Source organism: Maniola jurtina, chromosome 5, assembly GCF_905333055.1.
Source record: "Maniola jurtina chromosome 5, ilManJurt1.1, whole genome shotgun sequence".
Lineage (NCBI taxonomy): Eukaryota > Metazoa > Arthropoda > Insecta > Lepidoptera > Nymphalidae > Maniola > Maniola jurtina.
In genome coordinates, this window is record NC_060033.1 from 2,377,686 (window position 1) to 2,391,367 (window position 13,682).

A 13,682-nucleotide genomic window follows, 5' to 3' on the forward strand; every position below is an offset into this window, starting at 1 on the left:
TGCGTGGCCGCTATTTTGGAAAAAAGAAATATAGCGGACTACTATATAGGCCAAATTTTCAAAGCCCTTCGGCCGCCGCGATAAGGTGGACTCAGGTAGCGGGTGGCGCACTGGTGGCACATCCCTACAGTTATTGACATTTATAGCCTGACGACTCAGTTCATAATGCGCGTACTATAGTCTGGTGAAAGGCTTCAGCCGTGGCTAGTTAGCTATCATCCAGCCTGTAAAGCCTTGCTGAAAGTGGTTCGTTCCGATATGATACCGCGTAGACGCTTATTAGGGGTATGGGTTTAATTAAACTACCATAGACCCCCCAAGTCAGCCCGCTTCCATATTTAGACTGCATCATTACTTAAGTACCACAGGTGAGATCACAGTTAAGTCGAATGATAGCTAAACTTCTAGTTTTTAACTTTTTAGTCAGTCAATTCAACATTTATTTTAACACGTGTTTATTTTATTGCAAGCTCTGTTTTATAGAAGATACAGGGTTTTCTTTTATGCTTTTACTGGATAGTGGATGCGCAGTCCACAGATAACGAATTATCTGTCAATGCGGCATTTAAAGATGGCGCCGTTACGTCTAGACGCGTCGACCTCCTTGGTGAAGACGATTGGCATAATGACGTCATATTTGTACGTTGTTCGTAATTTACGATCGTTTCCCTGCCAAGTTTAGGGATCTATTTTATCCTCTTTTGGAATAAATGTAGAGTTACTGTTTTATGAGGACCGTTTGCTATAAAGCACTTAACGAAGACGATGTAGTGGGATTTTCCGGGTTCTGTACCAAAATGTTTAAAATGCACAAGAAAGAATTTAAAATAAGTGAATTATTGGCCAGACCGAAAACAAGAGAATTCAAAAAAAGTGCGTTACTGTCCAGACCGAAAATAAAGCAATTGCTGGCTGAATATATTGGAAGGACGAAACCAAGCCGAGTCTCATTCACCCAACTTGGGGCCCCAATTGCAGCTTGTAAGAAACTATGACAACTTGAAAATGTGGCTGGCTGTCGGTATGTAAGTACGATTTTAGCGGTACAGTTTTATTAAATAAGGCTTTGCAATTGGAATAGGTATCTAGACTAAACAGTTTTTGTTTTAATATCTAACATAAGAAGTCTAATTATTTATTAAATTTATACTCGGTTATTTTCACAACAAAGCTAGGTACAGCGAATATTAAATCTTCGAATACGGGAATAAGTACGCGATAGTGAACAGGTTTAAAAAAATCTGTAATTAGTCCGACTACTGACATCTAACTTGAGTCTAGAAATTGAGTTAGTGTTTTCTAAAAAACGAGGTACCTAATGGGTACCTACAACAATTTCTTTCAGCTTCTGAACTTTGACATTGATAAATTTAACCTTTCTAATTTAAAATTTTTATAAGTTAAGTAGGTATTTGAAAAAAGCAACTGACATAATTCTTGCTAGTTCTTTTCGATGAGAAGGGCATTTCAAACCTGTGTGATTCACATGTCAATTAGCGCTTGTAAAAGTGTCACACTAATATTATAAAGTTTGTGTGTTTGTGTGTATGTGTGTGTGTGTGTGTGTGTATGTTTGTTACTCTTTCACGCAAAAACTACTAGACGGATTTGGCTGAAATTCGGAATGGAGATAGATAATATCCTGGATTAGCACAAAGGCTACTTTTTATTCCATAAAACCAAAGAGTTCCCACGGGATTTCGAAAAACCTAATTCCACGCGGGCGAAGTCGCGGGCATCGGCTGGTATTCGAATAAAAAAATCTTTCTATTTCTTACCTGTGCCTTGTCGTGCTTGTCTCTGTACCGGTCTGCATCAAGTTGGGCAGTGTCTCTCTCCTTCTGCAGCCTGGCCGCTTGGCCGAGGGCTTTGTCCAGCTGTGACTGCAGAGACTCGAAGTCGTAGGCTGACTTCTCTCGGTCTACTTGCAACTGTTGGATAAAACATGGTTCTTAGTTCCTATAACCTTATTAGTTCCTATAACCTCCCGGTTCCAACGAGATTTAGCTCGAACTAAGAAAAACCGGTTAGCTCGGCCAAGAGCGAGCCGGACTGGCACTGGCAAAAGTTCCGTACCAACTACCATCGTACAAGAAATAACACCGTTTGATCCCACACCTAACCCACCGTGCGCTCGTCAGCTCGTGCAAGTTAATGACGGATAGCGCCATCTATGTGTGATTTAGTAAACATATTTGTTATGATAATTAAATTTTTACCTTGACCCAACACAAACGTGTTTTAGAACTATTTTTGTGTAAAACTACCGATAATTTCGAGCTTGAGCTATTCGGTAAAGTTTGGTTCTACCTCAATTTAGATTTCACTTTGTAATTTTTCCTCCCTAATATTTTTAGAAGCAATTTTATCTTAGGCTGATCGTATTCATTCATGAATTGCATTGAGGTATTTTGAATCCAATTTTGTTTAAAAATGTTCTACCAAATTACAGTCAGAAGTCTTTGCTATATTTCTTACTTATTTAGAAAAAAAAATCGTGATATTCAATTTTATTTTATTCATTATTATTAAACTTACCTTTCTAACTTCAGTAGCAGATTTATCCAGCTTCTCTTGCAGTTTGTCAATCTCTGAGTGCGCTGAATCCAGAGAAGCTTGGAGTTTGTCTTGCTGTAGTTGTGCTTTGCCCAGAGTGGCTTGTGTCCTTTCTAGTTCCTCTCGAGCCTTGTCTAGTTCTGCTATTGCCTTGTCACGTTCGGAATGCAGGCGACTTATGGTGGATTGTACGCTTTGGGACAAATTATATAAAATTAGACTTAGTAACAAGTGATAATTAAAAATTTATAACAAGTGAAGGTTACAGTAACTAGAAAAGAGCTGATAACTTTCAAAGGCTGAACCCATTTTCTTGGATTATAGCTAAGAACACTCTCGATCAAGCCACCTTTCAAATTAAAAAAAAAAACTAAATTAAAATTGGTTCATTAGTTTAGGAGCTACGATGCCACAGACAGATACACAGCTACACACGTCAAACTTATAATACCCCTCTTTTTGGGTCGGGGATTAGAAATATAAATTATGAAACATTTTTACGGTACGTCTCTACACTGAATTAATAAACAAACTGATAACGTTATATTTTATACCAAAGTAAGAATCTTACCAAACTTTAAACGGTATTGTAGAGATAGTAATTATAGATAACAAATATTATTCCTCAAGATTTTAACTTTTCTTAAAATAACTTTGCAATATTTTTTACATATTTTTCGCATAACAGAAAACCTTTTGAGTAAATGTCACTTTGTGAAGCAAGTATCTTGTTCTTCTTCTTCTTCAGAATATATAAAAGGAAAAGCTGACTGACTGACTGACTGACTGATCTATCAATGCACAGCACAAATTACTAGACAGATTGGGCTGAAATTTTTGCATTCAGGTAGCTATCTTGACGTAGACATTTACTAAGAAAGGATTTTTGAAAATTCAACTCTTGGAGGACAAATGTGGGTTTGGTGCAGTCCACGTGAACGAAGTCGCGGTTTTTAAAATAAATAAAAGTAAAAAATAAAGCGAATTTTTAAAATAAATAAAAGTCTTACCGATCGTATTCTTCCTTTAGACTATCTTGTTCAGTTTGTGCATTTTCAAGTTTCGCTTTGAGACGGTAGACCTCACCCTGTGACTTTTCCAACTTGTCCTGAAGCGCGCTGGCTTCAGACCTGGCCCTTTCAGCGTCCGCTTGAGTTACTCTTAATTCGGCTAAAGTTCTTCTCAACTCAGTAGAAGTTTTATCAGCTTTCTCTTGAACCCGGTCTAATTCTTGAGATGTGGTTAATGTACTTCTACCAAACGTTGTCTGTGATCTTTCTAGTTCGTGCTTTAACCGCTCGTTCTCAAGTTCAAGTCTGGCCAACCGTTGTTTCGCAGCTTCCCAATCAGCACCCGACCTACCGACTTCACTCGCTGCTTTGTCTAACTCAGCCTTTGATTTTCCTAACTCAGATTGTGAACTTTCTAATTTAGCTTCGAGTCTATCCTTCTCCGCTTGAGCTCTTTCTAATCTGGCACCGAGTTTTTCTACTTCACTTTCAAGGGCATGGAGTTTCATTTTATAATCTGCTATTTCTCTTTCATGGAGCTCTCTTTCTTCATTTTTCTCGTGTTCAGCTCTATCTCTTTGCTCTCTTAGTTGTTGTATTTGCTTTTCTTTGTCACCAATGACTTCTTCTAGGGAGGAAAGGGCACCTTCGGAGGAACAATGGTGCGCTTGCATTGCATTAAGTCTGGCTCTCGCCATATCGACTTGGTTATCTTTCTCTTTTAGGAGGTCTTCGAGGTTTTCAATCTAAAAACATTTTGCATTATGAAATGATATGTTTTTGTATGAAAAAATAAATAAAATAAAAAATTAAAAATAAATAAAAAGGACAAACCAACTAAAAAAAATATATACATACCTTTTAATAACAAAGCACAACATTCTAACTAAAAATACAATAGCAAAAAAAATTGACGGTAAAAACATACACTTCACTAGCACTAAATAAAAAACATAATCAACTTAATACCTTGAACAACATAAAAAACTAAAAGGAATAAAAGCAAAAACAAGAGTAAATATTGCATCTGCTTTTGATTATAATAAATGAAATATATTCAAATAAACGAGGACATAATCATAATGCGGAAGGAAAATAAAATAATAAACACAATTTACATTAAAATAAAAGTATCGTGTTTATAAATAAGCGTTATAATTAATCAAATTTTAGGATAAATAAGGAAAACAAGAAACAATACACAGTAAAATCAAAAACCAATTGCAATTGCTCCAAAAGCTACTAGAAAACAATTAACAATTTTTCAAACAATTTAATTAGTTTCTGGCAACTGAAGAGTCAACCCTCGAATCAAAAGTTTCGAGTATCCCATGGAATTTCCAGCAGTTTAGATTTCAGCATGGACTTTTGAAACAATATTCTTCAAATGTTGAAATTTAGTTCAATGCTTTCGCTACTACTATTTCAATTATTTTCTATGATGTATAATTTTGCTGTAGACATCACATGCTCTAAACATTTTTAAATGTTGAAACATGTTTCTTGACACTATCATAAAAACACAGAAACAATAAAACATTTTCTGACAAATATAAAAATAAAATTTTAGTAAACTTTGGAATGTATTTAATTTTAATACTCCGCCAATAAAGTTTAAAAAACAAAAGCCTTCCATCAGATTCAACGATAATAATATTTCAAAGAAGATCTTCTTTCAACATTTTCTGGCACTAAAAATTTCTAATTTCAAGCTTTTTAATACACGCACCGTAATTCGATAATTATCAACAAGAATTTCGGAACGTGCTATTTCATCTACACAGTCAGGTAGCAAAGTTACTTTTTCTAATTCAAGTGCCAAGACTTTAACACTGGAATTCATAGTCAAGGTAGGGGCTTCTTTAGAGGACGATTTAAACGACATGTATCATTTTCAACCTCTATGCAATGCATTAAGGATGTAATGTGCCGTCTGAAACGTCCTCTAAAGAAGCCCCTATTTTGACCATGAATTCTGGTGTCAAAGTAGTAGCAGTGTCATCTACAGAATCTGCCACAGCATCCATCCTTTACCTTCCTTTGCAGCACGTTGATCTTCCGATCCTTGATCTCTGAGTGATCCCTAAGCTCGGCGAGCTCGTGGGCGGCCGCGAGCGCAGCCGCAGTCTTCTTTTCCACCATTCTGCTCTTCTCATCCAGACGAGCTTTCAGTTCTTCCACCTGTTGAGAAGAAAATTTGATATAATCTTCTCTCAATTCATATTAAATTTTTATATCTCTTAAATCCGCAAAGTCTGCCAATCCCAGCCGCACTTGGCTAACGTGGCAGACTATGACCAAACCCCTTCTTATTATAAGAGGAGACCCCTGCTCTCTAGTGAACCAGGGTTGATCATGATGATGATATCTCAAATTATACAACGCTTCAAAAATTCTTGAGATTGACAGATATGACATAAACTACATCACCAAAAATATGTTAAAGTGAAGCTATGAAGCTTTTATAATATTTGTAATAATATCCTCCTTAGGTCCTTAAAATGTTACAAGGCTTTCCAGTAATGGGGGGTTAATGTGCTACTAAACGTTAATCAATCATAATCGCTCATCATACCTACTCCATTCGTTGTACAAATATTGACTCATTTTGTCGACATTAACCCTGAGAGTAAATTGAGAAATGAATAAAATATCACTAGTCACTACACAATAATGTTATATTTTTTATGTTGTTATGATTGACATATAAATTAGTGTAAAAGGTTTTAATTTCGTTTTATCAAATTATTGTGTTCTGATAGGGTATGTCTGATTGTGGGCATGCTAGTTATTTCATGGGACTCACATCAGTCTGCAACATGCTATAATGCTCTTCCTTGGCGCAAAGCGACTCCTTCAGGACGGCTATGTGTCGCTGGTAGTCTTGGTGCTGCTCCTCCAGCGCCTTCATCTTGGCCGCCATCGCCAGGATCTCCTGGTCTCGTCTCTGAATCTCCAGACGAAACTCATCCAACTGCTCAATCACCATCCACCCGAAAGGTTGTACATAATTAAATCAATCCAAACACGAGATTAGTCGACACGAACATTTGAAAACGATCAGTCCAAAAAATAAAAAATCTATCTACAGGCAAATAGTGATGGCAAATATGATATTGATGTCGAATTAAATCTACATTCAAGAACGATTATAACCATCAAAGAGAAGGAACGAGTTGATGTTAGTATCCATGATGAAGCGCAAGCTTATAGTAAGTAGTTATTTATAACGAGGAAATGTTTCCAGCATCTAACTATATACGACATTAGTGCCATGGAAGACATGTTACATCTCAAAATGTTTTCACATGCATATCAAGTTTATTAACACTCAGACAAATTCAAAAAGTTTATCGTTAAACTTAATAAAATATAAAGAAAACGAACATTTACCTCTGGAAAACTTTCCTTTTGAACTAGAACTAGATAAGTATGATAAAATTGGAGCTTGAATGAGCATCGGTAGAAAGTTTTCCAGTGTTGAATTTCTAAAAGAGTCAAATGCCGACGATGTACGGGCGCCTATGTTGTGATACATTTATCTACCGATACCATGACAGAGACTGATGATGGCTACATGAAGAGGCCGGGTCGTGACAGCTACACTAGTGATGGTGACGCGGGACAAGCTTACACTGGACGATGAGTTGACACCGAAAGCGAACATGAGCAGGAACTTGACAACGCACCGGACAACTCGCTCGATGCATACGACCTCAACAGTCTTTATTTAACAGTCTCTAGATAATCAGTTTGGTGTTAACGTAATCGATCACACGCTTCGATAACCATAAAGTTCATATCTAAAATATCGCACCTAGGATTCTACTTAACAAAAATATTCGACTGTTCAAGAATATAATCTCTTACTTTAATTAAAAATAGCTCTAACAGTGAACAAGTTTTACACAAAAATATTTGGAGTCGTGGACTCGGCTAAGATCGGTCTTAAAGCGATAAATTGACACGGGATCGTCGGCCCGGCGGGTGACGGCGGGTGACGGCGGGTCACGGCGGGTCACGGCGGATCACAGGGTGGTGACGCTATAGCAGTAGGGCGGGCGGAGCGCGCGGCCGGCGCTGGCGGCGCGCCGCGGCGCCGCGCTCACGCGCCCGTCCTTGGTGACGCGCACGTCGTTCAGCAGGAAACTTACTTGGCGCTTGAAGGGCGGGTCGGCCCTATCGTATAGCGAGGCGTGGCTGGGCGCGAGCGAGGGCGGCGGCGGCGAGCCGAGCGCGGCCAGCTCGCTCTCGAGCAGCGCGACCTGCCGCTCCAGCGTGGCGATGCGCGCCTCCTTGGTCTCCAGCACGGCGGTGAGCGTGGCGCCCGCCGAGCCGCCCGGCAGCCCCGCCGCCGCCAGCGCGCGCTCCAGCTGCGCCTGCAGCGCGCGCAGCGTGTCCGCCGTCGCCTTGAGCTCCTGCCACACGCCAGTAGTCAGCCGCCCGTCCCGCGCCCCGCACAACCCGCGCGACCACCACTCCCGCCGCAGGAGGCGGCTCAAACTGAACATTGGCTTTACGCGAGACGGTCTTCGCTAGGGTTCATGTGACGGGGACGTAATGAGCTAAACATGCAATGTCGTGAGTCGGTGTTCGTGTCGCTCTTTACATTTTTAAAAATTTTGTCGTGTTCGGGCCGAATCGGAGGGTTTACTTCTTAGAGTTTACTGTTTTCTGTTTTGTAGGTCGAAGTGTGGGTGGAGGAATCGATAAGAGAATGAAAAAAGGTGCTCGGGGATCAAGCTCGAGGTGTACAGAGACCGTGAAGAGTAAGCGAGAGTCGGTCGGAGTTGAAAGAAGCCAGAGTGAAAGAGAAAGAGGTCGATCGGACACAAACAAGCGACGCGACAGAGACATCGGCCGGAGACAAATGAATGAAATGAAACTATCAAGAGCAACTCTAGGATAAACAGTGATTTGATAAAGGTATCACAAAATAAAACGCCCATGTGATTTATAGTACTTATCATACGTAAATATGAGGAAGCGAAGTGACGTGCAGAACATACGACTAAGACACGGTGCAGGAATTATTTTATAAGGAACGACAAAGACATTTTTTCGTTTAATAAAAAAACGAAAAAAGTCCATTCAACATGCAATACGACATTCAGTAACAACATCAACACAATAATTACCTGTTTTTGTGCCATTGCTTGCATTTGCTGGAACATTTGCCTTTCTTCTTCTTTACCTGGAAAAAGTTTTAGTCATGTATCTACTACTTCGTTAAGACTTAACAATTTAATGATAGCGTCATTGATTTTCAATGCTCCTCACACGTACCCATTCCTTTATTTTGTAGCATTTCCAGTAATTTCTTGATGCTTTCATCTCTTGCCTGTAACGTTTGTTTCTGTGTTTCAATCCTTAGTTCCAATTCCTGATAAACAAACAAATTGTGCTTCTTAGTTTTGATTACTTCTTAGTTTTGATTATTTCTTAGTTATGAACTGTGGGAATGAGAGGGAGTGGTTACCTTTATCGTGTCCCTAAGTATCGCTATCTCTCTCTGCAGGTGTTCGTTTTCGGAGTACAGCGCCTCCAGCTGTTGCTGCAGCTCGGGAGCAGGTTGCCGTAAGCGTAGCCGGAGCTCTTCTTCCAGTTGCCGTACGAGCATCGCTTGTTTCTGTAACGAAGCAAACGGAATTCCATAAGACCAACAAGCAATTTTAAAAGTTTAAAACAAATAGCTTATAGCACTCGAGGATAATGTACCTACTAGGGAAAGAATTCACAGATTCGGATCATTATTTCCAAAGATTACCCCTTACATCCAAACCTACAATTACCACTTTATTATATTAGCGTAGATTGCCGGATCCACCACCACGTATTTCATATAGTTAATTTTTAGAGGAATGTGCAGCGCCCAGACAAGTCGCCAAGACTTCAGGGCGCTAAGAATACAATGTAAATAGTTGTAAGAATAATGTAAATACAATAAATCACACTAATATTATAAAGGAGAAAGTTTGTATGTGTGTGTGTGTGTGTGTGTGTGTGTGTGTGTGTGTGTGTGTGTGTGTGTGTGTGTGTGTGTGTATGTTTGTTACTCCTTCACGTAAAAACTACTGGACGGATTGGGCTGAAATTTAGAATGGAGATAGATTATACCCTGGATTAGCACATAGGCTACTTTTTATCCCGGAAAATCAAAGAGTTCCCACGGGAATTTTAAAAAACCTACAACCACGCGAACGAAGTCGCGGGTATCAGCTAGTAAAATAAATAAATAAATAAATGTAATTTATGGAAAAGTTGATTTTTCCAACTAAAGGGAACTGGCATCGAAATACGTATCTACTCGTGCATTTGGCCCAAGCCAAGATCTGCAGGCCATTATAATATAATATACTTAAGTACTGCAAGAAATAGGTACCTAATAAAATCCTACGTTTGTATGTATGGATGGATGATTGTTACTCTTACGCGAAAAAACTACTGAACGGATTTGCCTAGCATTTGGAATGGAGATTATACCCTGGATTAACACATAGGCTAGTTTTTATCTCGGAAAATCAATGAGTTCCCACGGGATTTTTATCCACGGGAACGAAGTCGCGGGCAGCGGCTAGTTGAAAATTTATTAAATGAATCATCAAATATACTCATTTGTAATTTTAGTTATGTCTAAAAACATTAGTCGAGCGGGTCTAATATTCTTGGATAATTTGGTAAACTTAAATACTTCGCCAAAACTTTTATAAATTATAAACAGATTTCCTTTGTATATATGAACGCTTTATACAAATGCCTCACAATTCACATATTGCAAACATAATATTATCAGAACTTGCTACTGTAATTTATTTCGCATTTGGCTTCAAACTTGTTTCATAATATTGGTTTCTACAAAAAAATATTGGCTTGTTCGAAAATCGTCATATTAGCGGGCGTAGGTTTCAAATGCTTTTAGGACATTATAGATTATGACCCTGTAAATGTGGTGTCATTTTATAAGAGCTCTCCCCAGTTGTGTTGAATCGCGCGAAGGAATAGAGAGTGATTCGGGTATACACATGCATTATCAATTTATTTATCATGTGATGTGCAGAAGCAATTTCACAAAAATCGCTGAGCTTTGTACTGAAATTACAAATAAAGATAGAGATAAAGTTGCAAAAAGTAAGAAATGTATAAAATAGCTCTGCAGTGCCATAATATAAACCTGTGCCTTTGGCGGAAACGATTTCAGGAATAAATTACCAAAAAAATATATACCTAACTAAGAACAGCTGTCTATCCAGTTTATTTTGTTAGGCTGGCTTTAATATAAACTCAGAGCATTTTACAGAATTAAAAGATACCACAAGAATATTAATCTGAAAAGATGTTCTAGAAAGTATAAATTTAGCATTTCTAAGATCTGACTCCCATAATATTTTATGTTCCATCTGATCCGGAAAAGGGGAGTTTCGACGAGAATCGTTTGAGTATGTAAGAAGTAAGAACCGATTTGTATTCAAGTCTCACACAACATTTATGTTACGACATCACTTGACACTTTGGAATAAGTATATGAATTTGTGAAGCACCCTCCATTAAAGATTTCTCTCGATACATAGAAACTTCATTGAAATCGATTCTTGGAGTGTCCAAGGCTATAACTGGAGGGTGGAAAGCAGAATTTAGCTCAAAATCATAGGAACCGCATAAAAATAGCTCACTGCTTGATATTTTCATAATCATCATCATTGATCAAGCCATTGCCGGGTCATTACAGAGCATGGGTCTTCTTTCAGAATAAGAAGGGCTTAGGCCAAAGTTTGCCCAGTGCGGATTGGCAGAATAGGGTCTTGGAGTGTAGTAATAAAATGATGTGATCTTTTGCGTGGCGGTAGTTTATGGGGCTAGAATTATTATTAACAAAAATAATTTTAAAAAATCATGTTTTATTTTTATTTTTAACATAATTAATTATTTATTAATCGTCACGCTGTACGGAAAGCGATTAATGACGTCACAAGGCGTAAACGACAAATAATTTTCATTTTATTAACATAAAAATATTTTCCAGCAGAAATTACTCTATTTTAGCACCATAAACTACCGCTATACAAAACATGGAATCACTTTATTACTCCAGTCCAAGACCCTATTGGAAGACTGGCAGGCAGAAGGGGTATGGCTGTCTAATTTTTGTAAAAATTACATGTGCATAAATGAGTACATTAATGCTAAGTCATACGACGCATGATAAAGCATAAGAAAAAAAAATTAGAATTTTAAATGAGCTTTCACTTTCGCTGTGACAAAATAGGTTATCATGGGTGAGCTTGACCTTTTCTTGACCCAAGGACGGGAAAACCAGAACTATGTAGGTATGTATAGTGTCCGGCAAACAACTTGGACCTGAAGCAGTGTAATGGGAGAAAGTTGGCGAATCCGGGAAGCGAAAGTCGACATGTCAACCAATCGTGTGCACCCGCACCGACTGATCAACCAATCGCGTGCACCCGCGGCCCGCCATTCGCCAGCCATTCGCGTCAATGTTCAGGTTGTTTGCCGGGCGCTGCGCTAGAAGACAGACAGACACATATGTTCGCATTTATACCTAATCTATGTATATATCAATAAAAAGATTTGTTCTGATTGATCTATCAACGCACAGTCGATATACCTACCGCTGGGGTTACAAATATGAAATTTTAACAGTAAGTTCGTTTTACAACGTAGGCATTTCATAAGAAAGGATTTTTGGAAGTTCAATTCCTAAGGGGAAAGGAGGAAATAGGGGATGGAAGTTTGTATGAAAGTCCATCATTTTTAAAGCTAGGTTCTACTTCGATGAAAATTAGTATTTAGACTTTCGGTTAAAAACAAAAAAGTTAAAAATTTGGTTGTCTGTAAAGTCGGTTTACTGACGATAGTTGAACGTGACAACAAAGGCCGATTGTGCTTCTTTGTCGCTCGTTCCGCGCTCTCGCTTGCACTTCAAGCCTTACATGGAACGCCTCAGAGCGAGGTAACGCCGCATGAGCCATGTTTTTTCGTGCGTGCAGCCGGTTCTATCGAATTATAAGACGTTGTCACGTCAAATGTTATACATTTCATGATTTATGAAAATTGTACTCCCAATGGGGTGAAATAGGAGATGAAAGTTTGTATGAAATTCCGTTACCTATTAATCAAGTTATTTTTATAAGAATTTTATTTGGGTTTTCGGTTACAAAATGAAGAAATACATGTTTCAGGATTTTTGGGAATTTCATCCCCCGCCGATTTTTAAATTCCACCCGAGCGAAACCCGGGTGGGTCAGCTAGTATTCTGTGGTATTATGTAGTATGAATTTACCTACTCAAAGTTCATTGTATTTGTACGATCAGTCGTTAGGTCGTTGCATGTTCTCAAAAATGCCTGGGTACGATTAAAATCACGCCAACACAATTTACATACAGTACACATGTATTCGACAATACATGGTTTATATTCTCGGAAACATGTGTGAAACACGAGTACACCTAATATCGGAGCGGCGACAATGGAAAATATTTGTATGAAGCGGAATTCATGATGGGAGAAAGCATGTTGCGTGGGCGAAAGCGATTTGAAGTTTAAAGTTTCTATGTATGAATATATGGATGTTTGTTATTTTTTCACGCAAAACCTACTGAACGGATTTGGCTAGGAATGGAGATAGATTATACTCTGGATTAAAACATAGGTTACTTTTTATCTTTAAAAACCTATATGCATGGGAACGAAGTCGCGGACATCAGCTAGTGTTGTTATAAATGTGAAAAAAGTACCTATAAACCCATTTACTATACATAATGCAATGTTTTCAGTCAATTTTCCGTTTCCGCTTCCTGTCCGTCGCTGAAGCCGCACGCCTATCGGCCTTTCCACCCTCTCATTGTCCCATTTTCTTCCTTAATTACCCACGATAATCGATACTATCAAGGTCTACTTCATTTACAACTATGTCATTTATCATTATAAGTTTTGTGATTTGGAAATATAGAAATTGAAAGACTTTTTGTTTTTGTATAGGTACCTATATAAACTTTCTTGATAGTTAGAAGTGCTTTTTAACTGCAAGTTACTTCCCAGATTCGTCCTGCTGTAGCTAATTGAGCCATCGTATTTTAGGAGCGTCGTAAAATCGATAA

General features: G+C 38.5%; 1 protein-coding gene across 2 annotated transcripts in view; it reads right to left on the reverse strand.

The window, feature by feature from the left end:
- The window catches only part of LOC123865441 (plectin-like), a 46,984-nt gene that overhangs the window by 10,221 nt on the left and 23,081 nt on the right, over window positions 1-13,682 (reverse strand). The window contains exons 2-10 of one of the 2 annotated variants that reach the window (XM_045906463.1): window positions 9,046-9,195; window positions 8,853-8,949; window positions 8,705-8,760; window positions 7,721-7,984; window positions 6,373-6,540; window positions 5,601-5,747; window positions 3,567-4,312; window positions 2,539-2,749; window positions 1,779-1,931 (exon numbers count right to left, since the gene is read on the reverse strand). In XM_045906463.1, coding sequence (XP_045762419.1) covers window positions 1,779-1,931; window positions 2,539-2,749; window positions 3,567-4,312; window positions 5,601-5,747; window positions 6,373-6,540; window positions 7,721-7,984; window positions 8,705-8,760; window positions 8,853-8,949; window positions 9,046-9,195 — 1,992 coding nt within the window. The remainder of the gene's footprint in view (window positions 1-1,778; window positions 1,932-2,538; window positions 2,750-3,566; window positions 4,313-5,600; window positions 5,748-6,372; window positions 6,541-7,720; window positions 7,985-8,704; window positions 8,761-8,852; window positions 8,950-9,045; window positions 9,196-13,682) is intronic. The other variant, XM_045906464.1, reaches the window with a different exon arrangement.